The 26,264-nt window shown below is 40.9% G+C and overlaps 1 protein-coding gene across 4 annotated transcripts in view; it reads right to left on the bottom strand.

The window, feature by feature from the left end:
* Positions 1 to 1,660: 1,660 nt before the first annotated feature.
* The window catches only part of MFSD2B (major facilitator superfamily domain containing 2B), a 44,551-nt gene continuing 19,947 nt past the window's right edge, over positions 1,661 to 26,264 (bottom strand). For 3 of the 4 annotated variants that reach the window (XM_010584254.1, XM_010584256.1, XM_010584257.1), the window contains 8 exons: positions 21,535 to 21,625; positions 21,319 to 21,440; positions 18,901 to 18,984; positions 17,145 to 17,225; positions 12,892 to 13,001; positions 11,494 to 11,637; positions 9,377 to 9,553; positions 1,661 to 8,343 (listed from right to left, as the gene is read on the bottom strand). In XM_010584254.1, the coding sequence (XP_010582556.1) occupies positions 8,286 to 8,343; positions 9,377 to 9,553; positions 11,494 to 11,637; positions 12,892 to 13,001; positions 17,145 to 17,225; positions 18,901 to 18,984; positions 21,319 to 21,440; positions 21,535 to 21,625 (867 nt within the window). In that variant the 3' untranslated portion in view covers positions 1,661 to 8,285. The remainder of the gene's footprint in view (positions 8,344 to 9,376; positions 9,554 to 11,493; positions 11,638 to 12,891; positions 13,002 to 17,144; positions 17,226 to 18,900; positions 18,985 to 21,318; positions 21,441 to 21,534; positions 21,626 to 26,264) is intronic. The other variant, XM_010584255.1, reaches the window with a different exon arrangement.

Raw genomic sequence — 26,264 nt, 5'->3', positions numbered from 1 at the left:
GGGAGAAAATCGGGAAAAGAAGTAAAACTCCTGGGTTGAGATAAGAACGGTTTAATAGAACAGAAAAGAAGAAACTAATAATGATAATGATAACACTAATAAAATGACAACAGCAGTAATAAAAGGATCGAAATGTACAAATGATGCGCAGGGCAATTGCTCACCACCCGCCGACCGACACCCAGCCAGTCCCTGAGCCGCGAATGCCTGCCCCCACCTCCCAGTTCCTAAACTAGATGGGACGTCCCATGGTATGGAATACACTGTTGGCCAGTTTGGGTCAGGTGCCCTGGCTGGGCATGAGAAGCTGAAAAATCCTTGACATTAGTCTGAACACTACTGAGCAACAACTGAAAACATCAGTGTTATCAACATTCTTCACATACTGAACTCAAAACATAGCACTGTACCAGCTACTAGGAAGACAGTTAACTCTATCCCAGCTGAAACCAGGACAGTCCCACCGACAGGCAGCTGTTCAGCAGCTTGTAGGAAAGCAAGGCTTTGGCATGTATAACGGTTGCTTGGGTTTTGAGTGCCGTAACTCTGACCGTCCTCTCCTTTCTTGCAACTTTATGTGCTGAGCACAATGTCATATGGTCTGGGATATGCCTTTGGTCAGTTGGGGTCAGCTGTCCCAGCTGTGCCCCCTCCCAGGTTCTTGTGCTGGTGGGACAGAGCTGGAAAAAGAGAAGGCCCTGATGCTGTGCAAGCGCTGCTCAGCAACAGCCAAAACATCGGTGGGTCATCATACTGTCGTGGTCACAGATCCAAAGCACTGTACAGGCTGCTATGAAGAAAACAAACTCCGTCCCAGCCAGACCCAGTACATCGTTATAGGCATAAAGTGACTTCAGTTACATTTGAATAACAACATTTGCCAGTTAATATGTCTAAACGCCTCTTGATATTGAAATTTTTCCCTTTGAAACAATATTGTTAATATTAACAACATTGCCTTCAATGCATCTCTTTTAATTTTCATAGCTAGTATGTGCTGAACAGGCAGAAGGGAAGTCCAATAACCCATCACCTTGAGAACATCCAATTTAAAGGTTGACAGAAGAAAATGTTCTATGGGCTTTTGTAGTGAGAGAGAGTGAAAATGCAAAGGTGAAATTTGGAAAACAGCACAAGTTTTTGTAGTATGGATTGCAGCACTGAAGAAAAGAGTAATCCAAGATTGCTACCCATAAAATTAAAGCATGATAACATTAAGCAGTTTATCAGGCTTTCACAGTGGAGCTTACTGCGTGAGAAGGAATCAAGTGATGAGATTATAGAATTGGAGCTGCTGTCTCAGGACTAATGTAATCTCTTTTTTTATTACCTATTTGGAAATTTAGCCACTGTCAAAAAATCATCTGTCCACAAAATCCAATACTAAAGATACAACATCACCGAAAGCTGCAAAGAGCACTCAGTGTTGGGTGGCGCAACTAGAAGTTAACAGCTTTTGTTGCACAGGGGAGGAGGAAAACAGGTGAAATAATTTGGCAGTTGTGGGCTTCATGCTGTACGTAACAAGTATCTGTTCTCAGTAATTGTCACTGTTTAATCCGGAGGCAGTCCGCAATCACCATTACTCTAACCAAAAGCCACAAAGCCCAGTGGCAACCACCACGTAGACCAGTAGATGACAAATCATTTTGTCCAAAGATCCTTGGCTTTTCCATTTGGCAGGATGCAAGAACACAGCACCAAGTAAATGGCTTCTCACAACCAGGCATCAAAGACATAAAAAAAAAAAAAAAAATCAAAGCTTCTTGAAGCCAGAAACCTTAAAAATCAAGTATAGCTTCTGCTGCCAAAGTCCCACCATGTTCCATTGCTTCATCCCCAGTGGGAGTGTTACACTTCAGGTGCAAATCAAATCATTCATCCTCAGCTACCAGCTGTGAGTTTTCCAAATGAAACAAGTGAAGAGGAAAAGTGGAGAGGTACAGGAACAAGTTGGAAAGAGAGGGGTTTTTTTTCCTCCATCCTATTTCTTCTAACATGGGCAGGTGCTGTGCTTCCTTTATCCCTAGCCGGCCCTTTTTTTTTTTTTTTTTTTTTTTGCATAGTGTGGGTTCCAACCCCAGCTGGTGGTGGGAAGAATCATCGTCCAGTAGCAGTCTATGTCCAACACAAAATGGGTTTGATGAATTAAACCTGTTGCCTACTCTGTCCCCAGTTTGTCCCATGAGATCCAAATCCCTCTTTCCTATTAGTCTTTATTACTTCTCCAGGGACATCTGGCTCTCCAAGGACCCTGAGCAACCACCCGAGCAGGGGCCACAGGCACACCAGTGTTCACCAAGTGCCACCGCTGACTACTCCAAAAATATGTCCAGTTTCAGTTAATTTCTGGATTAAATCAGCCTGTCCTGCAATATGTCTTAGTCCTGGATTTATTGTACGGTTTCCTTGCTCAGATCCACCCTGTAGGCAACAAGTACAATACTGTCTGCTGGCAAACAGGGAGGACATGGTGGGGTCTGAAAAGAAAGGTGAAAGAAAAGAAAGATTGAACTCTGGTTCCCTTTGTGTATCTTGCATGAGTTCCTTGTGTGTTACACCCTGCACTTGCCTACTGGTTCTCCTCATTTAGAGCGGGTCTATCAAGCACTTCCTAATTGGCTTTTTACCGTCTGCAGACACCAAGCCTGCAATCAGTACTCACAGCGCCAGGACTAAAACACATTCCCTTCTGTGCTATGACATGGAGAAGGCTGACATCCCAGCATGTTTTCTAACTGTGTCCTCTGTCAAGCTCCTCATTATTTCAGTTGCACAGCCAGAATAATTAAGATACGTCCTTCTTAGCTTTTATAGCATTGCTTCTGCTGACTGTCCAGTTCCTGGGAATCCTCCAGCACTGAAATTCCACCCTGTTTGCTGCAGTCTCTGATCATCTCTTGAGTCAAGTTGCTGTTTTTTTCCATTGATCTGCTTTTGTATGAACACGGGCTTAGACAGGGAATCAGGGAGGGACAAGCTGAGTGCGTGAATATCTGGTAACCAGAAAGTGTTAACTGATGCTCTGCATGTGGCATTTGGTTTCCACATCCAACATCTTTCCACCCGGTCATTGATGTCAATCCAAGAGCCCTGAGGAGAGGACTGCAGGGTGGTTTTAGGGAGCTTTCTTCTCTTATGGCTCTTCTTTCACCCCTACAAGTCACTTTGGGAATTCTGGAGTTGCCCATTCTCTCTGCCTGGCCAGCTCAGCACAGCTGAGGCTTTGCCAGGAGTCTGGAGGTGGCTACAGTTCTGCATTCATCCCACACTGACGTCAGCAGGTACGTCTATGCACTCAGACTCACAATCTGACATGGCTAGCACTGGCAGAATTGCTCAAGCTGGATGTGGCAAAGGTGCGGCTTCTTCTCGATGACTTTGAAGGTGACCAAGGGGTGAGTTTGTTCTGGAAACACAAGGGAAATACTTCCTCATGGGCTGCAGCCAATTTGGACAGAAACTTCCCAGCTGGTGTAAACCTGGTTCCATCACCATGATGACAAGCTGGTGGCCTGTGTTGGCCCTAGGCAGGTGAAAACATCCTCCAGGTAAAACAGAAATGAAAGTCCATGATGGAGAATACTAAGGTGAAAAGGAAATCCTTTTGATCCTTTGCTGAATATAGATGATTCCACATTCATCAGCAAAGATGAGCGGGCAGGGGATGGGTGCTGGGTCTCCAAAGCGTACCTCCATCGATGAAGCTGCACAAGCAACCATCAGTTCCATAGGGCCTGAGCAATCCTTCCTCACCATCTACAGCAGAGTCCAGCAAAAATGAGGACAGAAAGCTGAAGGGCGTAGTTGAAGTTCATAGTCTTGTCTAACATCATTCAGGACAAGGAATAGATCAGGAAATAAGATTTATTTCTGCTTCCACACTTCTAGAGCAAACATTCATGTTTCCCTACTATCCAACAGCACTGCTGCTCTCCAGTTAGGGTTAGAGACTGCTGCTCTGTAATCATCTCTGAAATGATGTTGAGGACCCAACTTTTCTGCAGAGTGCCATGGCTCGAGCACCATTCTCCCTCCGTTGTTCAGCTCTGTGTCATGCCAGTTTGTGTCTTTGGAGACTGTATATTCTCAGGTGCAACATAGCAAAAAGTCTCCTCCTCTGCCTCAGGGACAGCGACACATGCTGCTACTGTGTCTTTTGAATGAAGCTTCCCAGGGAGATAGCATCTGTTTTATGCAGCAGATTTGGTGCTCAATGATGTGAAAGCCATCTGATTTCATACTTTAAGCCTATAACATATACACATTTTTGTAACCATAATACTCAGCACCCTCGCCAGGTATCTGAGCCATGGTCTTGCAGAGAGTTAAGGTGAAAAAAAAGCATTCAGTGCAGCACAAGGAACTTCTGATCTCCGAAACTGCAGGAAAACAGAAAACTCCTTCCCTCACCTGCTAGTTGTATGAATCCAACTGATGTTTCCATCAGTCTAGAAGTTTTCTGAAGGGAAAGACTCTATTGTAGCACTTCGAGACTGTTTTTTACCTAACTATGACATGAAATTCATACAAGGTATGTGATTGACCCCTATACACTAGATTGCTACTGGCTGTACCCTACTGCATGAGACTTTGAACTAACTTGCCTTCTCCACCTTCAAAGAGCTGGACAACAAATACCAGGTCTTAAATGACCTGAGTTTCCCTCAAGGAAACTCCTCTTCTCAAGAAAATTGATTTAATTCTGAGTTTTCTATCTACAGCCCAGAAAGGCAAATAGAAAAGGAGATGAACAAGTGATATTTGGCAACAAACTATGAACACAAAAAAGCAGGGTTTGGCTTTAAACATTGTCCACTTCAACTATGTTACTTGGAATGCAGAAGGTGAATAGAGATGAGAGGATGCAGCAGGGATTGAATCTAAGCGGCAATTCTTATAAGGTGCAGAAGTGACTTAAGGAATTAGTTCTCAAATCTACAGAGCCCTTCCTGAAAAACCAGTGACCTGAAACCAAAGGTCCCGGCCTTCAGGGACTCCCCAGAGACAGACATCCGAGGTGGTATTCACCTATTAAAATGGGGGACTCAGCACAAGCGATCTAATCCACCTAAGCCGTGGCAGGTCAGCAAGCTCAGGGACAGACAGGGTGCAGCACGGTTGTAGGAGACACGGCTGGTGGCAGTGGCTAACAGCAACCCCCTCCTTCAGTGCCTGATGGGGAACGGCGGCTTGCCTATGTGGTTAGCTGTGACCCACGGTTAGACTGATCACCAGCAGTAATGCTCAGGAAGCCCATATAACCTTGGAAAGTTTCAACATTATTTTTAGGCAGAAACTACAAGGGCGATGAAGCTGGAAGAGATGACTAGTGACTAGCTCAGCTACCAACTATACCAGCAATCAGCCCAGTATAGAAGATTTGGGCTGCCATCACTGTACTTCAGAAAGGGCAAGAAATGGGCGTGGTTTGCTTTATGGGGGACTACCCAGTGACACGTAACTCTGTTATCCTTTTCTTCCTCTATTTGTGTAAATCCATTTGTTGGAACTGCTTGCATGCAGGTGGGGAAGTGCTGTCCATTAGGCACCCAGCTGGCTTAACCCAATCTCCCATATTCTTACAACTGTATTTGGGTGTTACTTGGATGAGAGCCCCTGGGGACTGAACCTGGCCCTTGTTACTGCCAGTCAGTGCAAGGCAGGAGGCTTACATTAGATTAGCGTTTAATCTGAATGGTTGTCAATATAAGAACCTGCTTCTTTCAGTCACATGTTCCGAACATACTTAAGGCATACGCATCATTTAAAACTGACAAGGAGACGTACAAAAGTTCATTCATTTTACAGCACCAACACTGAGCCCTAAAAAAAGAAAATTACAAAAAAAAAAAATCTTACCCTGCACTTACTCTTCCATTCTCTTTACTTACAAAAATACATTCATTTTCTTAACAAAAGTACAACTCTGATAATCAAATAAAATAATGAGATTTTCAAAATATAAAAATACTCTGCTACATTTCATCTACAGAAGCTTTCTATTTGATTTTGGCAGTTCCCTTTATTACTACCATATGCAAAGCGAGGACTGAATGCATCTGTTAGATAAATATCACATTGTCTCTCTGGAAAGAGGAAAACAGTTTATAATCAACTAAGTTTACCTTGCAAGAGAGTGAATTCAGATTCAGTGTTGTGCAATTCAGAGGCAGCTGCATAACTGATCTAGAAATAATATCTTAAGCCACATTCAAATTACTCCAATCAACCACAGCCAGCAGTTTCTGCAACCCTTTTATCACTGGGCTAAGTATTCGGCTTATGTAAACTGACACAGATCCACTGCCTTGTAGCTACAGATTTATAACAGCTGAAAACATAACCTATTAAAAAACATAAACGGCCTTTACTGGGACTTCTGGTTGTTTTTAAAGACGACTATTCAGAAATACACAAATATCACAGAATAAATCAAACCCCTAAAACTGTTTTCTATGATATTTTGGAGCTATGTGATATTACTACATAACTTACCTAATTCAAAGAGCAGTAAATCTGCTATTTCAAATTCCATCAGACTCAAAATTGGGTTTTTTTTGTTGTAAACACATATGCCCCAGGCATACATATCTTGATTTGTCCAAGAACTGAAACAAAAAATGCCCAGCCTTAGATGTCAATTCAACAGAAGTCTTAAACATAGTTAACTCTTACCCACACACACTCAAAATATCCCTAAAAGCTCACTCATGATTAAGTATTTTGCTGAATTAGGACAGTTCATTAGGCCTTAGACTTCAAACTTTCCTGAAAAGGTTTCAGTATTAAACTTGATGAGACACTCAATGGATGCACTGATTTTACTTCACAATGTCTTTAAGTAAAAGCTTTCCCAGTTTCCCAGCACTGGAGTCACTTCCCAGATGGCCCTGAGCAAATTACTTGTAGTCACTGCCTCCAGTGACACCTACGGCAAGTGCTCCCTAACAGCATCAAGCCAGTCCTCCAGAGGCACTTCCAGTATAAAATAAAGGCACCCTCCCACATATTCATGCAGTGAAGCCAGTGGGCTGTGTCTTGTCTTGCATTGTGCTAATTTCTTCAAGGTGAACAAGCCTTCAACTCTGGGATCCATCACTCTCCCCTCCAGATTTAGGTATGTCTTCAGAGTCCAGTCATTTTAGCTTAAGCTTGGAGCCAGCCTCTGGAGGTCTCTCTATCTCCACTGACTACAGAAGTAGCCCAGAATGACCAGGTCTGAACTTAAGTGCTCCAGAAAGTGCCTGAGGTTAGGTGTGTCTTTCACCTACAAAATGAGTTCAGCACTGTGAATCTATAGTAGAAATGAAGTTTCAGTTAATGTATCTAAAGCATGATGACATATCCCTGACTGAAAAAAAATCACCATTTAAAAGTCAGGTGTAGCCTCATTATTATAAAACACTGTGTGCAAGCTGAGATTAACAGCCATGCCATGGTGTTTTGTGAGGCAGAGAGCCTACACCACATGAGAAATGGGTGAGTATCATGATTACGTAAAGGCCAAAATTTACAGAAATTTGAATGGCATAGTCTAATTTTTGGAAGGGACTACTGATTTGGGGTATCCTGAGTGGAGATTATGTTTTTGAAAATGTTAAGTACTCATTCTCTGACAAAGATGAGTTTACAGGTGTCAGAAGCAAGGAACTCCAGTAATGAGAAATGTAAGGTTCTGTTTCATATAAAAATCTATGAAGTTAAATTACATCAAAATCTCTTTCAGAAAAAACTCTGTGTGAGAAAATCCTCAAAATATGCCTGCATCAGTTATTTGCTTCATTTCAAAACAAAGTAAATCCTAACTTCGTATAGCATACTTCAGGATTCCCAAGTGCTTACCAGACACAACAGTGTGCAATTTATAGGTAGACTTCCTGTTCAAAATCCACCCCAGGCTCTAAGGGTGAAATACATCACATGACTTAAAATTTGGGTTGTGCATCACATTTACACTTTTTTCCCTTGATCTACAAGTCCCTAGAATCTCCTGTTGCAATGAAATCACAGCCTTCTGTTAATCATTGAAAAATTAACAAAAAAAACCCAAGACTTCAATAGCTTATGTTCCTGAACATTTGTAATGTCTTTTTTAGCACAGTGCATGGAGTTCGATACATATTTTGCATGGTGGTGTCCTCTCTTGATTTCATTACTGACTGTGTCAGAATGATCCTTTATCCTTTTTGATAAAATGTGAGCAGAGAAATGTCCCAGAAGACTCTCACAGAGTTTGTGCATGGGATGCGAGACTATTTGTAAAGTCACTGTATTCAGAGCTTTCAGACAGAAGTGTCCTCTTTATGGTCATCCAGGTTCTCTGTACTTTGATGGCTCCTTCTGTTAAAAGCAGAACAAATGATACGTGAACAGACTTCTGGCTTTTATTGCTAACTAATCAAGCTACAGTTTGGCAATCTCAAACAACTGAGAACCACCAGCAAGGTATAGTTGTTATGGACAGTGACTAAAGTACCTAAACAGGAGGACCAGTCCCATTTTAGATTGTTTAGCCTGTCCCCTCTGGTCTGCAGCTGCCACTCAAGAAAGCAGCTGGTGCATGAGAGGCCTGTGTCATATCTGCCAACCCCATGCAGGTATCTTAGATACCTTAGGGCAATGAAGTGGTCCCAGATACCCACGCTTAGGGCCTGGAATCGATCCCTTGACAGGAAATCAGTTTCCAACTCCATTAACTTGGGATAATAAAAACAAGATGGAGTAACAATATATGTCGATATTTAATCCATCAATCTGCTAGGATAGACTGTTCTTACATTTGTCCTCAGTATACCAAGGCTTCATTTGACAGAGGTGGATAATTTTGAGCTAGGCAAGATTTTCTTTGGAGAGGGAGGAAAGGGGAAGAAGGGAGAGTGATAGGGTAAAAAAGGTCAAAGCTCTCCTTTCTTTTTCTCCCACGATCTCCTGCCTACGCCTCTGAATGGTTTGGATGTTTTTCATATGCCATAAACACCAAGAATGCAGTCAAGAATCCCATTTTCTTCCATATACAAGTAAATTGTAACTATTGACATTTTCTCCAGAAATGTAATCTATGTAGAATATTCTTCATTTCTGGCTTGAAACACTGCCCTGCAATACTGCTTTGTGCACCACCCCAGAGAAAAAGTAAAATATAGCAGCCAATATATCTGATAAATGGTCCTCTAAGCAGGTAATACTACACTACAAAAATAAGATACTGGAGCATGTAATGGTACCATTCAGTTAATAATTCAGCTAGTAGAGTGTTGTTTTGTTTTGTTGTAAGGAATATAGAGGTGTATGTTGGTAGCTAATAATTTTTGCCCAGTATGACTAAGAGCTGCTGTGGTGATGTTACTGCTGTTTGCTGCCAGTTCAAACCTACCTTAACACTTCAAGTGCAAGCTTTGTTTCCTTCCGACTTTCTTCAGTGATTGGGTAGAAAAGAAGTATAAATAAACCTACAAGGATGAGGACAGCAGGGACCACTCCAATGAGGATTTTCAGTGTGAGGATCACATCGTTGGATTGTCTGCACATCCCTGGCTTGTATCCAGTAAACCTAAACAAATGGAAATAACAGTGGTGGGTGTATGTCCAAAGCTAAAAGGCAGTTGTTCATCTGAAGGCCCCCTTCTTGGGTCACTCCTTTCCCCCCAAAACTCTTTAAGACTTTTCTCCCTTTTTTTCCCCCTACACCTCACTTTTTCCTTCCCCTCATTACATGTTTCAAATCTTGTTTTTCAAATCTCATCTTTGTGCTCGATTTACAGATAACTGCATTACCTTTGCATTTTCTCATTATTATTATGTAACATTTAACTACTAAGAGAAGCATGGAATCCCATGTAATGAAATTGATCTGTTACGTGTTTCCTATTAATATTCAGCCAAGTATTTAGGCTCTGCTTTAAAAGTGTGCAAGTAATCTGACCAATTTCAACAGCAATAATTAACTTTAATTTAAACACACACTTAAGCACTCTTCTCAAGATAGACAAATTTACTCAAGTGCTTAGAGTTAGGTACACACTTACAGCTCATTGATTCAGGTCTTTCATGCAGTCCCACAACTGCTGATATACTCAAATTTCCATTCCCAATTTGTGGAATGATTTTATTTTCCTCTGAACATACACCTATCAAAGCTTAAGATCACTTAGCACCACTGTCTTCTGTGTTCTCCCACAAACATCTGCCTTGCCAAATTGCTGGGAGCTAACTGGAATGCAATTGAAAAGGGGCTAATTGGTGAACAGCAATTAGTTTGAGGGTGTGTGCTGCTTTTGGCTGGGATAGAGTAAATTTTCTTCATAGTAGCTAGTATGGGACTATGTTTTGGATTTGTGCTGAAAACAGTGTTGATAATACAATAACCGTTACACACGATGGAGCCCTGCTTTCCTGGAGATGGCTGAACACCTGCCCGCCAATAGGAAGTAGTGAATGAATTCCTGTTTTGCTTTGCTTGCATGCACGGCTTTTGCTTTACCTATTAAACTGTATCTCAGCCCACAAGTTTTCTCACTTTTACCCTTCTGATTCTCTTCCCCATCCCACTGGGGGGGGAGTGCACGAGCGGCAGAGTGGTGCTTAGTTGCCAGCTGGGTTTAAACCACGACAGGGTGTTAGCAGTAAGCATCTAAAATTCCTAAGCTTGAAATGTTCAGCCAAGCACTGCCTGTTATTTAGCAGTTTCGGCTGAAGGCCCTGAAGCAAAACATTCTGGTTACCAAAACCTAACTTGGAGCCAAGGGCTAGATAGTATTTCAGACAAGTTCCCTTCTAAGCGTTTATTGTGTGTTTGTGTGCTGTATGTATACTGAAACCTAGCAGCTGCAGGCAAAGGCCCTTTCTGCTAGGCCATGCACAAAAGCAGGGCAGGAGATGGCTGACCACTTTCTCAACCTGACTATCCAGTCAGAACAGACAAGGCAAAAGTAGAAGGAGAACACAAAGCATCTTCCAAACCGACATGGTCTAGGTGATGGGCAGAGCTGTGAGAAAGACTCTGTTCCTGACTCCGATCAGTGTCCAGTTCCCTAAAACCATGCAGGAATCGGTGATCCTTTTATGCTGAACAGGCCACTAGGCACCCCTGAAAGCCCCCCAATCCATGTAAAGACTTACAAGCTCATATACAGAGTCCAACCCAGATGCAACAGGGAATGCACAAAGCAGCTGTATCACTTGTGGGGGACCTTCATCTGCTGAGCTTTCATGTTTAGTTCTTTATTCATATAAGCCACTAAAATTTACATGAGCAATTTGGAAAAAGGAAAATCTAAAGGGAAGTCAGGTCCTTCTGAACTGAAACATGTTAGGGCAGGCAACTTAATGCTCAGTGGTCTGGCTTAGATGATAACAATCCTGTCTTTAGTGGTTAGACATCTGGAGCTGCTGGCACTTTCAGGCCCAGGGCAAAAAGGCAATTAACTCTCCAGGGTAAAGGCAGAATGCTTTCAGAGTAGATCCACTAAAAGGAAACACAGTGTTACTTACTCCAGGCCTGCTGCAGAAATTCCTAAGCCAATTCCTGCTGACATCTTGGTAAAGAAAACATAAGAAGAATAGAAAATGGTTTCATGTCCTTTTCCATGAGGATTCTGCAGGCGAAAGTTATCAACAACATCAGGCAGCATTGACCTAGAGATGAGCAACATACAAGAAAACCTCAAGCCAAAATCTGTTCTCAAAGTCCAAACTTTCTGAAAGAGTATACCCCTCCTCCCTTCTTAAGATCTTATTGAGGTAGTCATGCACATGAAAGAATCCAGTTCAAAAAGTTCTACTGCTGGACAGGAGGGCAAAAATCCATGTAAGAAACACATGGCCACATATTATGAAGTAGAAAACCAGCTGAAAAACTATCAAACACCTGCTGGGAGGTGACAGAATTCTTTAGACTGACTGTCATTCCAATCAGAAGTTGTGTTACTAAAAAAAGAACAACAAAAAACATGTTTCTTAAGATTTCAAGGGGCTCTGAATCTCTGAATAGTTTCACTCTGAAATAACTCTTTTGACAAGCTAACAAAATTTTCAGAAACCAATGAGGCCTATTCTCTCTCTATTTCAAAGAGACTGAATTTGGTAATGGGGAATCAGAATGGAAGCTGCTCAAATATCAACTGTGAATTGACATTTTATTTCCAATATATGTCATGATTTACTGCTAGAAAAAGGGCTTCTCACCCTCTGTGCAGAAAAACTTGTGTAGTCTGACAGCTTATTTCAAACTATGTTTCCATGATCTCTTGGAGTTTTCAGGGCATTGTACAAATGAGTAATGCAAAACAGCTCCCAGCAGTGGTCTTGCTTTCTGGTCAGTTTGACTGAATAATAATTACTCCCTTCGGAGAGAAAATGTCCCACCCTGCTCACCCTTGAGTAGTTTTTTTTACCCACATGTTTTCAGTCCTCAAGAGAAAAGGACCTTGAATTCTCAGTTTCTTTTAATCATATTTTTGTGTTATTTAATCTATAACAGAGGACTACTCAATCAGGAATATATAGCTTGGCTTACGTTTCCTCTGCTACGTTCTTAATTGCTCAGCATTAATTGATTTATCTAACTTCATCGTTCCTGTAGTTCTGTTAGAAACCAAACCTAGGCAACTGATTTACTGTTATCGCAAGTTGTATAGCTACTTAGATTATTGATTCATCTACATACTCTTATGTACAAAGACCAGCTACAGTTACAGTAGACGTAATCTGTTAATAACAGGGCAACCAAAGTCACGTCATTGCAAATAGCCTCTATCATAAAAGCAGAAAAAGATTCTTGGAAGAAGTGACTCTTGCCAAACTCTGCCTCTTTCAGAGGCAAATTCCATGCAGTAGTACGTACACGCAGACATATACCCCTTCCCCAACTCAGATGTAAAATTCTCCTACCATGGCAACAGAAGAGATGCTGCAATGCTCAGACCAGAGACGAACGCCACTAAGTAAGCCAGGATCAGGTTTGGAATGGTCACTAGCATGACTGCAAAAGGAATCATCCACTGAAGATGAAGAAAAACAGTACATTTAACTTACATTACGCACTGCTCAATGGTATATAGACAGTTCCCTTCAAAATATAAGATTGTGTTACAAAACAGTTCATGCACAGCAACACCTAATACTTCAGTATTTTGGTGAAATGACATTTCCAAAGAGCCCTGAGCCAATCTCTATTCACCTATTCAGAAGAATCAGAGAAAAATAGGACATGCAATGTTAGTGCCTTCTCTGTTAGCAGTATTAGGGCTATAACTGCACTAGTAAATTGAACAGTCCCAAGACCCTATTTATCAGTCATGAGGCCAGTTGGCAGACCCTGGCCACATTCATACTCCTAAACATTCACAGTCTGCAAAAGAAGTGTGGCCATATAAATACTTTTTGTGAAGAGCCCTTAAGTGGGCTAGTTCCCAAACTGTGCTCAGATATTTCTTGGGAGACTGCTAATCAGCTTGTGCTAAGATTTTTCTGCCAGTTTAGTAATAGTGATGACCAACCACAGGTTTCTATCCTAGGCCAGTGGAACTATTTAATTCACTGGGACAAAACACTGAAACATCATCACACTGCATTACAAGGGGAGGGGCAGGGGTTCAACAGTCATTTTAAACTGTAAATATCCTATTTCACAGATCATCTTGAGTCTTGAATAAAGAAAAGTTTGCTTACACCTCCATTTCCAATGACCACTTTAAAGTAATCTAGGTACTCTGCAATAACTAAAACCAGGAAGGCAACGTGGTTTGCTCCCATTCCACACAGCCAGATAGGCTCATGACACTGCACAAGTCACTAAGGCTACTCTCAAAACCAAGCTAATTTGGGATGCTCAGGATTTGTTTTCTGGCAGTACTTAAAACCACCTGATTTCCTCAACTTCCGCTTGAAGCAATGGGCTTACAGGATTGAAAATCCACTATTTTAAATGCTGATTGAATGCATACAGCCCAGCTGCCCTGTACACATCACATGCTCCATCTCCCACGCCTGTGAACCATGGGCACAGCACATGTAGAATCCAGAACCAGAGGCTTACCTACAGGGCTTTTTAATGATGGGGGATTAGTTTAACATTAAGTGTTTCAATCCTCTATACTTGCAGCTTGGGAGCTGAGGGTATGAGAAGAGCTTTCACAGAGAGTGATTCCCCTAAGCACTGCTATTTACAGTTCTGTATGATAAATGATTCTGGGAGTCCTGGAGTCTAATCCATTATGTTTATGTTTTAAATGCATTTCCCATCTAAAGCATTTGCTCCTAACCTAAGGAGGCAGAAAATAACCTTTCCTGACTGCAACTTCCCAGCACAGACAGATAATCCTTGCATTAGCCCAATGCTGTGGCAAAATCGTTATTTCACCACAAGAGAGCACTCCAGCAATACAAGATTTTATGTTGCCTATAAGCAATTTCATGACTGCCTTATGCTCCACACGGGGCACCCACTCATAAACCAAAGCACTTAAACAAAATTCTAGATCGATAATAATAATCATTGTAACTGTAATTTTCTACTGAAAGAGAAGCACGACCCGCAGGACTGAGGCTACAATGCCTTAAATTCTCACACATGCAACAGTAGTGCAATCACAGGGCCAGTGTTCCTGCTGTAATAAACAGCTAATGCATCTCCTTCTTTCCAACTCTAAAGCAAATACTCCATTATTGGCACCCTGCTCCCTAGTCACAGGGCCTGCTGCCCTCCGAGTCATAAACAATATCCTCCAGTTATCACGTGTCTTTCATCCATTCCCAGACAGCACTATCAAAGGCGACCCTGCTGGGATGCTAAAGGTGGTACTGGCTTGTGCAGCAGCACATTATAAAGGGCAAATTAGGAAAAGGTGCAGCTAGGATGTGAGTGGAAATGGGGATGGGAGGGTGGAAAAGGGACTGCACAGCCAGGATTCACCCAAGGGCATGCCTCCATGCTGTGCAGTGCTGATAGATGGCAAATAAACAATTGTGTATGTGTGGGGAGGTGAAAAGATTGGAGGCGTTTTTGGATTTGTTTTTATTTTTTACTAAATCCTCCAAAACCTGCAGCCAAAAGCTATTATTAGCTAGGATGGAAGCTAGGGTTGTGAGAGTGAGCAATATTCTAGTTTCAGACAACTTGCCAAAACCATGAACCAACAAGCTGCCACACTTCTTAAAATTTCTCATGATAAGCTTCATCTCTGGTCAGCAGCTGAGAGACTTACTGATTCTAAGTTCAACGTTTTCCCCATGAGGGCAGAGCAGACAATCTAAATGAACATAGCATGTGGAAGCAGACACAAATAAACAGAGGAGAATAATTCCTACCTAGCCTGTGCGCCAGCCTGATCACAGGAAGAATGCTATCAAGGATCCTGCTTGGGCATGACCATATACCTCCAGAAAGTCTAGGCTTTAAACTTCCAGGAAGTTTAGATAATTAGTCAGTACTTAGACTGTTGGCCATCTCTTGTGGAGGAATGAGTAAAAGGGGAGCAGTATCAGTAGCAGGAAGCCAAGATTCTTGTTGCTTATCTACCTACCTTGCCTTCTATACTCTTTCAGGGGTCTCTTCGACATAGGACCACTTTAACAGGAAAAATTAGTCTGGAGCAGTGTGTATTTTTTTTCAGGAAACTGAATTTCAAATTACACCTTCACCCTGAAATCTGAGTAAGGTTTTGGAGAAAAAAAACTTGTTTTCTCCCCTGTCTCCTTCCCTTCCAGAAGAACATTCCCCAGTGACAAACACAGGAGCCTTAAATGATGTGATTTTATTTCACAGTGAGAGAGAACAGATTAGTTGTACAGATCACACAAGCTGGTAGTATAGGAAGCCCCTCTGATGCATTGCCAGACACAAAATCCATCACTGAGCACACAGAGTCCCTTGAGAAATGTCTACAAGGTGAAATAAAGAGATGGCTTTTTTCAGTCCAGCCCCCACTTAGACCATAACACAGTCAAGCAACTCAACTGTAAAATTAAGTTAAACCATGTTTACAGAGGTACTGACAGGCTTTCCAGTCATGTTAAACTAAATTTATAGAGCCAAGTTGGTTGAAGAAAGCATTTTTCGTAGCCAAGTAGACAGAGGAGGAGATTTCCTAAGGAGGAAATCTGCATTCCCTGGTCCAGTCAATGGTCCAATACTGCTTTTGGCAATTCTCTTTGCTGAAGTGGTAAAAAGAAATGAGGATGGGACTTGGATTCCAGATGCCTACTTCAAAACACATAACCATTCAGCATATTTGGAACTTGGGGTTTAAAGTTATTTCTGATTCTTTGGAAGTCATTCCAACACATAGATTTGAATTCCAAAAATTACTGTTCAATTATATTCAACAATTGTCACCAGACCTAAACTTTGTTCAGATTCTGACATATAGCTTCAGGCTAGATTTTCCAAGTCCTCATGCTTTGTTGTGCACAAGGCAGACAATTTTTCTTTCCTCTTTCATAAGTAATTGAAGGTAAACGGGGGGAAAATGGGGAGGAATAGGCCTATACAATGACTCAGTGAGGATGATGACAGAAAATTGCTGCTGCCTGCACTAAGTGAAGAACTTAAAATAATCCATCAGAGATGAGGGCAGGCTTGCTGACCTGGCTTTGCAGAGATGTGTCAAAGTTAAACTAGGCTTCTTTTCTCAGGTAGATCACCTATTTCTTTACTTTACTAATAACTGTCCATCTCCATTCAGAGGGATGTGGGCAGCCCTGCCTTCTTACATTTCTAGAGAAGGATGAGTAACAGACTTCTGTTTCCTCCTCTGTGACTGAATTACAGATGCAGTCAACTCAGCACCATATACAAAGACAAAACAAGCCTTGTACAGCAGATAACTTGTCAACCTGAAGCAACAGAGATCTGAATTTATAAAATCTCATTGGGGTTCACTTCTGAGAGCAGTCAAATGCAGAGCTTGTGCAGATTCTTAAATAAACTTGGACATCCCTTCCGCATCAATCCATTTCTCAAAAGTTTCTCTTGGAAACTTGGAATGTGCCTGAAATTTGGTATAACGATTTAAAACAAACCCTAAAACTGAGCAAATTTCATGTAGTTTGAGGTTATAAGCACTTGAAAGAGCTCCTGAAGTGGCTCCAGTTGTCAAATGAAGTGAGCACAAGCAGATTTTTTTCTCAAAGGATTTGCTTACCGAAATCCCACATGCTGCACACTTCTTGCCAAATCGCTGCAGAAACTTCTGCCAGAAGGGAATGCTCACAGCTGCTGATACCTACAATTGACAAAAACCCATATCTGTACTGTGCTTACTGCCACTCTCTTCTTCAGCTGTAGAGCTCACAGACATCTTTTTGTCTAGTACATTACAGTTTGAAAGGAAGGTGAACTTGCAGATTCCTGTTTCTCCTCATCCTTTGAGTGAATTTTTTTTTTAAATTCACTATTATGTACTATAAACAAAAGCTATCCATGAGAGAGTTTTCCACAGTCAAATATCAGAAGGCAGTGTCTTAAAAATTCCCTTTCCTAATGTAAGCCACAGCAGTTAAAGCTATACATGATACGGTCATTAAAGTTCAAAGATGCTGCAAGTAGTCATACTTTGCTAATGCCTTTTGCCTCATTATCTAAACCTGAAAAATGATAAGTGAATTAAGCTCTACCCCATCGTACAGAAAGAAAGCTGAAGCAAAAGATACACTTATCTTAAGATATACTTAGAGTACATATCCCATATTACATGTTTATTCTTAGGAACAACCTGTAAGAGAAATAGTCACTTACAGTCAACATTACCATTTCATATACTGTAATACTCACCTGGTAACAGGAACAACCACAGGCAACATAGTACCAATGCACCCAAGTATTGCTACTAGTGACAGTCTTATGATTGACCTAAATTCAAATGTCATCTCATTGTTATAGTTACATTCTACTCTTTACTGACTTTACTGCCTCTTGCCTCTTTTCTTGGTGTCCATTGCTTGCAGAGCCTTAAGATACCCAGCAGTCATCCCTTGCTCTCCAACATTTTGGGTTTAATAATTGGAAAAGATCTGTCTTCTTAATGTGGGAAAGGAAGAATCAAAAAGGGGAAGAAAGGGTGAGAGGGTGGGGTGCTGGGACCAAGAAGTAGAAATGAAGTTCCCCTCAGATGGCTCCACAAAGTCTCTGTGCCAAACGGGTCAGAAATCATGTAACAGCTTCCCTGAAAATGACTGCTGCAGTATTCTATATGGTAGACAAATTCTCTACAAAATATTTCAAATTGCAGAACATGCACATCCCAGTAATTATGCAGCATTAAATGTTCTACTTGTGTTAAAAGGACTTTGGTCAGAAGGATGAAAATGGCAGTTTTCAATTAATATTACTTGTAATCACGAAGTAAATCATGCAATACAGGAGCAGTGTGTAACTGAGTTATAAGTACCACCTAAGCAAGCAGAATTCTACCTCTGCATGTCAAGAAAAAGATTCTGTAAAAGGATCTTTTTATCACATTGCCAATTGCTTTGGAGAGGAATCTTCATATCTCTGGATATTTAAAATATTTATCCTTGCAAGCTGCCTAGCCCAGAAGGCTGATGTGTATGAGTACACAAATTAAAGTTGTTTAGTTTTCAGCATATCAGACTGGGGAAAGGGAAAAAGGAGCTAAAATTCCAGACCTCATTTCTGGCAGCAGCTTTTGTCCTTTATAGGAGCAGAAAGTGGCTTACAGGTAAAAGCAACAAGGAATTAATTAAAAGCTCCAAAACATTAATTTTTTATAAGTACAGTAGGGAACACCAGCTTTATTTCAAACAGGCAGTGGAAAAGATGGTGTAGCTTCCTAACAGCTCTGTCTAGACACAAAACTCTTCTTGTCTTCCGTTATTTTGTGCCAAAAACCAGTGAGAACCAGCTACCAAATAAAAATATGGGAGAGAAGTGCAACTCACCAAGATAGTCACCACCAAATACTGGAAGTGATTGCGAAGATCAGCAGCATAAGTGCAGAAAAGGACAAAGTTGCTCTGCTCCAGCTGTTGAATTAAAGACATTTGGTGACCACCAGAAAACAAAGAAAAATTAAAAAAGACAAAAATTATTTCACACTCCATACTAGCCAAACATATTTGGTGACTGATTTGTTAAATGTAGAATTTGGGAGTCTCATTCTTCCCTCGTTTGCAACAATTTAAAGAAGGAATAACTCTCCTGCTATCACTGGAGTAACATGCCAATAATATTGGGGCAAGCAAGAGCTAAACCATGCACCTAATACAGCATAAAAATGACCAAAACAGGAACTGTCTTATGAGAGAATTCTGTTTAAAGGCTTTATTCCCGATGTTGCAATTGCCTTGTGTTGTTGTCACAGCTGCAGACTACTGCAAGAAATTGCCCTTCCTTTTCCATAGCAATGCCATAAATCTTTCACCAGAAGCTCTTGACTCCAAAACAAGTTACTCTTCAGCTGCAATTACACTCACGCCAACTTCCTGTAGTAAAGCAGCTAACTGCTGGTTTTGTATACAACCTTGGCTATGGAGTGTAGCTTTGGGTCAGACATCTCCATAAGTCTGAGTACTCATTGGATGGGAGGATCTAGCTGCACTGTGTTATAATGACAGATGAAGCCACTGCCACCATGCTTTTGCAGAATTCAGGGGGGTTCTGAATACCAGAATATGGTTCAGGCCCAGATCCAGCAATTTTGCAGAAGTGGAACAACAGAGGAGGATTTAATACTCATGCCACAGCAGTATGATCAACTCTTGCTCCTTTGTGTGCTTGTAGATAATAAGTGCACAATCATCTGTATACAAATTAGGATAAAAGATATATCCTTTCTCCATTGCCACCAAAACCTTCCCTAGTTTGTGTCCCAGTTCACCTGCCTTCGTTTTAGATGTAGAATATCACGCTCTGGGATTATGGCCAATGCATCTTCATCTGTCTGTTCCTTTGCTTACCAGTAATCCACTCACTAAATTCCACGAAGTCAGTGGAACAATAGCAAGGGTTGCTCACGCTGGCTGAACTGGAGCAATACAGCTTCCAGCTTCTGCCTCCCCTCATACCTTCCCTTCATTTTTTACAAATAGAAAAATAAAGAGATGTGGACTGACAGAAGTTCTTTTCCTCCTGGGTGTTGTCAGCAAGTAGTTGGCTGCAGCAACCAGATGTGCGCTGTATCCTTACTGACTGAATGGATGCTGGAAGGGTCCGGACCATAAGGGACCTTTCACCTTTCATCTTCTCCCTGTCTCTACTGTTGTTCACAGTGCCTGCAGCTCCCAGATATAAGCAGAAATGCTTCTGCTATTCCAGCAAGGACTGACAGATGGTGTAAAGGACAGCCTACTAACTGTGCCCAAATCCAGGCCAACAGGAAACTTCAGCGATTCTTTGGCAAGCAGACTTTTAAGCAGCCCTTCCAAGGAACTTACTAATTCACCAGGACTGCTGGTGAACACAGTACTGCTCTCTTACATGCCCTGTTCTTGCCCCCTGTCCTGATATTTACTTGATCAATGGCTCATGTGCCTAGAGTCCGTTGACAAAAATGTGAATATTATTTGTTTTTCAAAATAAAGCCAACTTCAACTGATATGTACAGGTTCATGTTAAATTAGCACATTTCCCGAGTTGACGATAGCTCAAAAATCAAGCTTTAAAAAGACTGATGGACTATGGGGAGTAAGGGTTTCTTACTGAGTGGCTTTAAGTTTTTCTACAGCTTCTCTTGACAGAAGGATGTATTGCATCTTTTTGAGAGCACCACATTCAACTGCAGGTCCTCATTTGAAAATTAGGTCTATCTAGCTCTGAGAGAGGTAAGACCTCCTGCCTCTGAACATCTTCTTACTCTGACCTAATGCCTTCCATCACAAAAGACTCCATAAGAACCAATTCAGCCACTATCTGAGAACAGCCACCTATGCAAAGGAAAGGGGCAATGGTTTAAAGCGGCACACACTATAGAGAACAGAGAGAAGAGAAAAAGCATTCTCTAAGCAACTGAAACCACAGGAGACTGTAGATGGATAACATATAATGACCCAATCTGGGTCACTAGGACTAGTTCCTCACCTTTTATGGAAAAAAAAAAGAAAAGAAAAAAAAAAGCCATCTATAAATGGTCAGGACTTTGGTTTTACTTCTCGTTTGAAAGAACCATCTCCAACCGCACAGGACCCCAGGCACCAAAAAAGGACTCTGGTTCCCTACTGATTTGTAGGGGAAGGCACCACCCCCTAGATCACCACCTCCAGTCACCAGCCAAAGGTTATTTGCATTTTAGCTGCCGCAGACTATCCCATGCTGAGACTGGAATGAGGCCAACACACGGACTTAAAGAGTCTGGAAGTTACCTGAACTGCTGTCGAGATGAGAAGAAATGAAGCTGTAAGCTTCACATATGGACCATGCTTCATGGTGAGTCCAAGCCCCTTACAAAAAGGAATTGCTCTGTCTGAATTTAAGGCATAAGGATCTAAGAGGAGAGGAATACATAAAATAAGAATCTTTTCCATAGATAAATGTGAAATAATTATTATTAAATCTAGGCATATTTAAATATATCTTACCATCTTTTTCCTTTACTCCAAGAAAAAGAATGACAATTCCAAGAAGATATACACCTCCTATGACCCCTGCTGCAATCATATAAACTTTTGCCTTTGAAAAGAAAAAAGACATTTGAAATTGTGACAGGAGGAATGACAAGTCATTATGAAAATTTCAGTCTCTTTCTGGTGAGTCATCTGCAAATAAAGAAATGCCCATCTACATACAGTCAACTATCTGTCTTTTACCTCTCTGAAAAATGTTCACTTCTGCAGTTCATATATAAACAACACCTACTTTAAGATAAATCCAGGGCACATAAGTATTTATTTCTTGGGGAAAAAAAAAAAAGAAAAAAAAGAAGCTGCGAACAAAAGGGCTACTGTGTTGGCAACCTGAATGTTTTAAAAATTTGTTTACGTTCAGACTAGCTATAGATATACACAGTCATCTATCAAAAAAATGCAGCATCCATAGAGCAATTCTAATTTTTAGTAAATCCAGTTGCTCTAGCTACACAGACTGCAATCTGTATCTTCATGCTGGGTGGGAAAGGCCTCAGTACTGATGTAAACATAATTACTGCATTTATACATAATGTTAATGAAAACTTCCTTTAGGCTCTAATGAATTTTAGAAATCACACTTTCATGCCAATGTTTTGAGAATATGGTAGCTTGCATGCTTGTTTTCCCAGTTACTTAGTGAAATATTCAAACAAATTCAGAAATCTTTGCTTCCAATTAGCTAGGGGAACAAAGCCCCCAAGGATACCTCCCACATAATCAGATCACATTTATTATATCTAACTCTGATTACACTGACTCTGGAATAAAGCTTTAAAAAATAATTTTGCTTTAGTATTCTGTAATAATTTATTTTATACTGTGTTATCAAAGATAAAAAAAGTGCTGGTTATAGAGCTTTATGACACAATGATTATTTGATAGGAAAACTGAATTCCAAATTATCAGTTATATGTTGCAAATGAAATGATTATAAATCTAGGAAGCAGCTAGTAAATAAGCATGCAATTACAAGAATATACTCCCAAATATAAAGTCACTTAGTATAGATGCAAAGGTAGTCAGATGAACCGTGTAAGTATAGACACTCTTCAAGACAACAGCTTTTGTTAAGATATTTGCATTTTAGAAGGGGACATGGTGAAATAAAGGAATGCAGGACTATTCTTTATTTGGGATAAAGTTTTGGGTTTTTTTATATCAGAGTCTTAATATATATCAGACTTAATATAAATTAAGTCACAGGGTACTTTTATGCTATCAGTTATGGCTTGCACAGACTACAGACTGCAGTACTGTAGATACCTGAAGCCACTTAAATGAGGTAATTTCAGCCTCAAAAGCAGCCTAGCCAGGAGAGAAGGGACTGAAAATAAAGCATAGTAACAGAACTCTGTTATGAATTTTGTATTTCGTGTCTATTTATTTATTAATTTGCTTGAAGCACTTGACTTAAATGCTTTCTTTCACAGGTTATCGTTAAGTGTAATTTGAGCTTAAATTATCAAGGTTATTCATGGTAGGCCAAATAAGATTCTCTGACCCTAAACAAAATTTGTTAGCCCATCTACAAACTATATCAATATCCATGCTTGGTTTCCAGTAGCGAAAATCTGCTCCTAAGCTTACAGTAACAACTTCAGGAGAGCTTAGAAATAACCATTTCTTCCACTTTCTTTAATAATGAGCAAAATAATATCAGTCATTCATTAGGTCTTCTTTTAAAGTAGGTGTGCTCTTGAGCAGCTAAGAATTAGTCCTTGTGACAAAAGGGTCAGGGTAATACTCCTGAATGGCACTAAAAGAAAGTCAAGATTTGGCCTCTTCTAAAAAATTTTTTTTAGACTTATGGAGGTACTTCAGGTTCATAGACCTGCCTCAACTTAGAATTCGATGTCCAACAGTCATAGAACCAACATTCAAGATCCGAAATCTCCTGCTGATTGTGCAGTTAGGTGCGTATTCTGTTGTGCATGGTGTGAATAAAAGGCAAGTGCCCTGTCATGCGATACAAGCAGCTCCCCTACGTGGTTCGGTGGCCATGCATGCTCCTATAATCCAACCAAATTGATGCCAGGTTATGTGAATGGCAAAAAATTTTGGTCCTCACTTTTTGTTTTGTTTGGTCCTCACTGTTTTCAGGGTAGCAGGGAGTGAGGTGGGTTGCCAGAGCAGTTCATTCAGACTATAGCCTCTGCCCAGGCCTGAGGGGTCTTTGGGAAAAAGCAGGAAAGAACAAGGAGTGAACAGAACCTCACCCATGGAAAACGGTTGGACACCATAATCCAGACTGTTCTCAACCATGGGATACTACTCATCTACAAAACCTGAAAAGGTGACACACAAAACAGTGGAAGAAGGAAAAAAACAAAGACCAAAACAAATAAAGAGGAAATTCTCACAAAAAATGAACACATGGCTGTTTGTAAACAAGGAAGTGAAATGAGGAAGGTAATTTCTTTATTTAAATCAACCCATACAGTTGAAAAAAAAAAAAAAAAAGGTCAAGTTTCCAGTCACACTGCAACTTCTTTGGATCTGAAAAATGTTTGTGTGTCTAAAAGCTTTTCCATTGTTTCCCAGTGTTAGTGGCTAGTTTAATGAAAGGTATTACCTTCTACCTGGCTACTTTAGGCTATGTATCTTTGCTAATTTTTCAAAATAAAAAACTACTTGACATTCAACTCATTGTGAAGCTTCTTTCTCCATCTCTCTCCTACCTCAAAAAGGACAGGAAAGCACACGTGGTTAGACAGAAAGGAAATAAGATCATGGGTTTTTTTTTTCCTTGAAAGCCATTTAAGAGATTTGAAAGTAGAAGTTGGTGATTATGGCATAAAGCAGATTCAGACAGGCAATCTGCTGTGCAATGAAATTCAGCTAGCTCCTCAACTTTTCAAACTACTCCTCTTGACAATTCACAGAGTTGTAATAGCACAGTAGTTTTCTACATCAAGACATTGTCCTAGAAGCTAAAAAGGAAAACAGGATGATGTTCTGTGTCTTGTTAAAATATACACTAGAAGTTACCTAACAAGCAGCTTCAAAAACACTTTAATCAGCTATAAAATGGTATGGCCACTTACAGAAGCAGCCCAGCTCTCCCCAGGCAGTTTCCCAGATCAGCTCTCTGAGAAGCCTTACAATGACCTGTGCCAAAAAACAAGGATCAGCTAGCACAGAGGCAAAGAATAGTGTCTGGGGGTTGGGGGAGGCAAGGGTTAGTCCCCTTCCTGGACTACCAGTGCTCATGCCAGGGTATGCAAATTCAAAGTATGCATAAAAACATGTCTTTAGCTTGTGATTTTACTGCTGCTGAAGAGTGGTAATAGGAGCTATTCAAGTATAATAAGCAGAGCATGAATACATATACCCTGATTTACACCAAGCACCTGAGATAAGACTCCAGTCAAGGAATCTTCTTCATGGGGAATTTTATATATCAGTTAGTACATGCACTGACAGAGAAATAGATGAAAATATAAAAAGAGAGACTGAATCTAGCAATTGGTAAAATGGAACCCACAAACTGCTAATTTCACGAGTGACAGAGAAAAAACCACTACACAAGGTAATTGTTTGATTCAGGGCCTGTTTCAAGACCACTGGAAACAATGGAAGACTATCAAATTGTGTTTGGATCAGGTTTTAGGATTTCCTCCCAGATATAAAACCTCCTCTGTTTCTCAAAAAGTAGCAAACTGAAGCATGAAGAGATTAAAGTACTTGTGCAGGATTACAGGAAAAATCTGCTGTGGAAAATTAAATAAACAAGCATGGATCTCTAGGTTCATTCCACATGTTAACCACTGAGCCCTGCTCCCACTAACTGCCTCTTACCAACCACTTACTTTCAACAGTGATTTGTACCTTCACAAGAATAGAGATTCCAAGCAGGACTTGCAGTTTCATTCACATAACAGCCATTAATCTTTACAGGTGATCCCTAGTGATAACTAATTTGAAGAGCAGTGTTGCTGTACTGAAAGATCTTGCTATAGCCACCATTTTTTCATAGAATCATAGAATTATTTAGCTTGCGTGGGACCTTTAAAGATCATGTAGTTCCAACGCCCCTGCCATGGGCAGGGACACCTTCCACTAGACCAGGTTGCTCAAAGCCCCATTCAACCTGGCCTTGAACACTGCCAGGGATGGGGCAGCCACAACTTCTCTGGGCAACCTGTTCCAGTGCCTCACCACTCTGACAATGAAGAACTTCTTCCTTACATCTAATCTAAATCTATCCTCTTCCAGTTTAAAGCCATTACCCCTTGTCCTATTACTACAGGCCCTGGTAAAGTCTTCTTCCATCTTTCTTATAAGCCTCCTTTATATGTTGAAAGGCTGCAATAAGGTCTCCCTGGAACCTTCTCTTCTCCAGGCAGAACAACCTCAACTCTCAGCGATTCTTCATAGGAGAGGTGTTCCAGCCCTCCTCTGGACCCGCTCTAACAGGTCCATGTCTGTCTTGTGCTGGGGAACCCAGAGCTGGATGCAGTATTCCTGGCACAGTAAAGTAAGCTTTTCTTACTAAGCTTCTATTTTAAACTGTAAATCAGACCCTAGTGAAAACAAAGGATGGCCATATACCTCCTAGCTACTTTACAGTTTGGCATCTTCAGCAAAGCTCCTCAGTGTCATTCTGCTGTCATGCTGAGAAATGGTTGCAAAGACAACAGACAGGAAGACTTGTTTGCTATGTTGTCAGCGTTTACTGATTT

The sequence above is a fragment of the Haliaeetus leucocephalus genome, unplaced genomic scaffold, assembly GCF_000737465.1.
Source record: "Haliaeetus leucocephalus isolate CR32 unplaced genomic scaffold, Haliaeetus_leucocephalus-4.0 Scaffold964, whole genome shotgun sequence".
In the NCBI taxonomy this organism is placed as follows: Eukaryota; Metazoa; Chordata; class Aves; order Accipitriformes; family Accipitridae; genus Haliaeetus; species Haliaeetus leucocephalus.
Note: the sequence above shows the minus strand (reverse complement) of the source record. Positions and strands in the feature narration are given on the sequence as shown.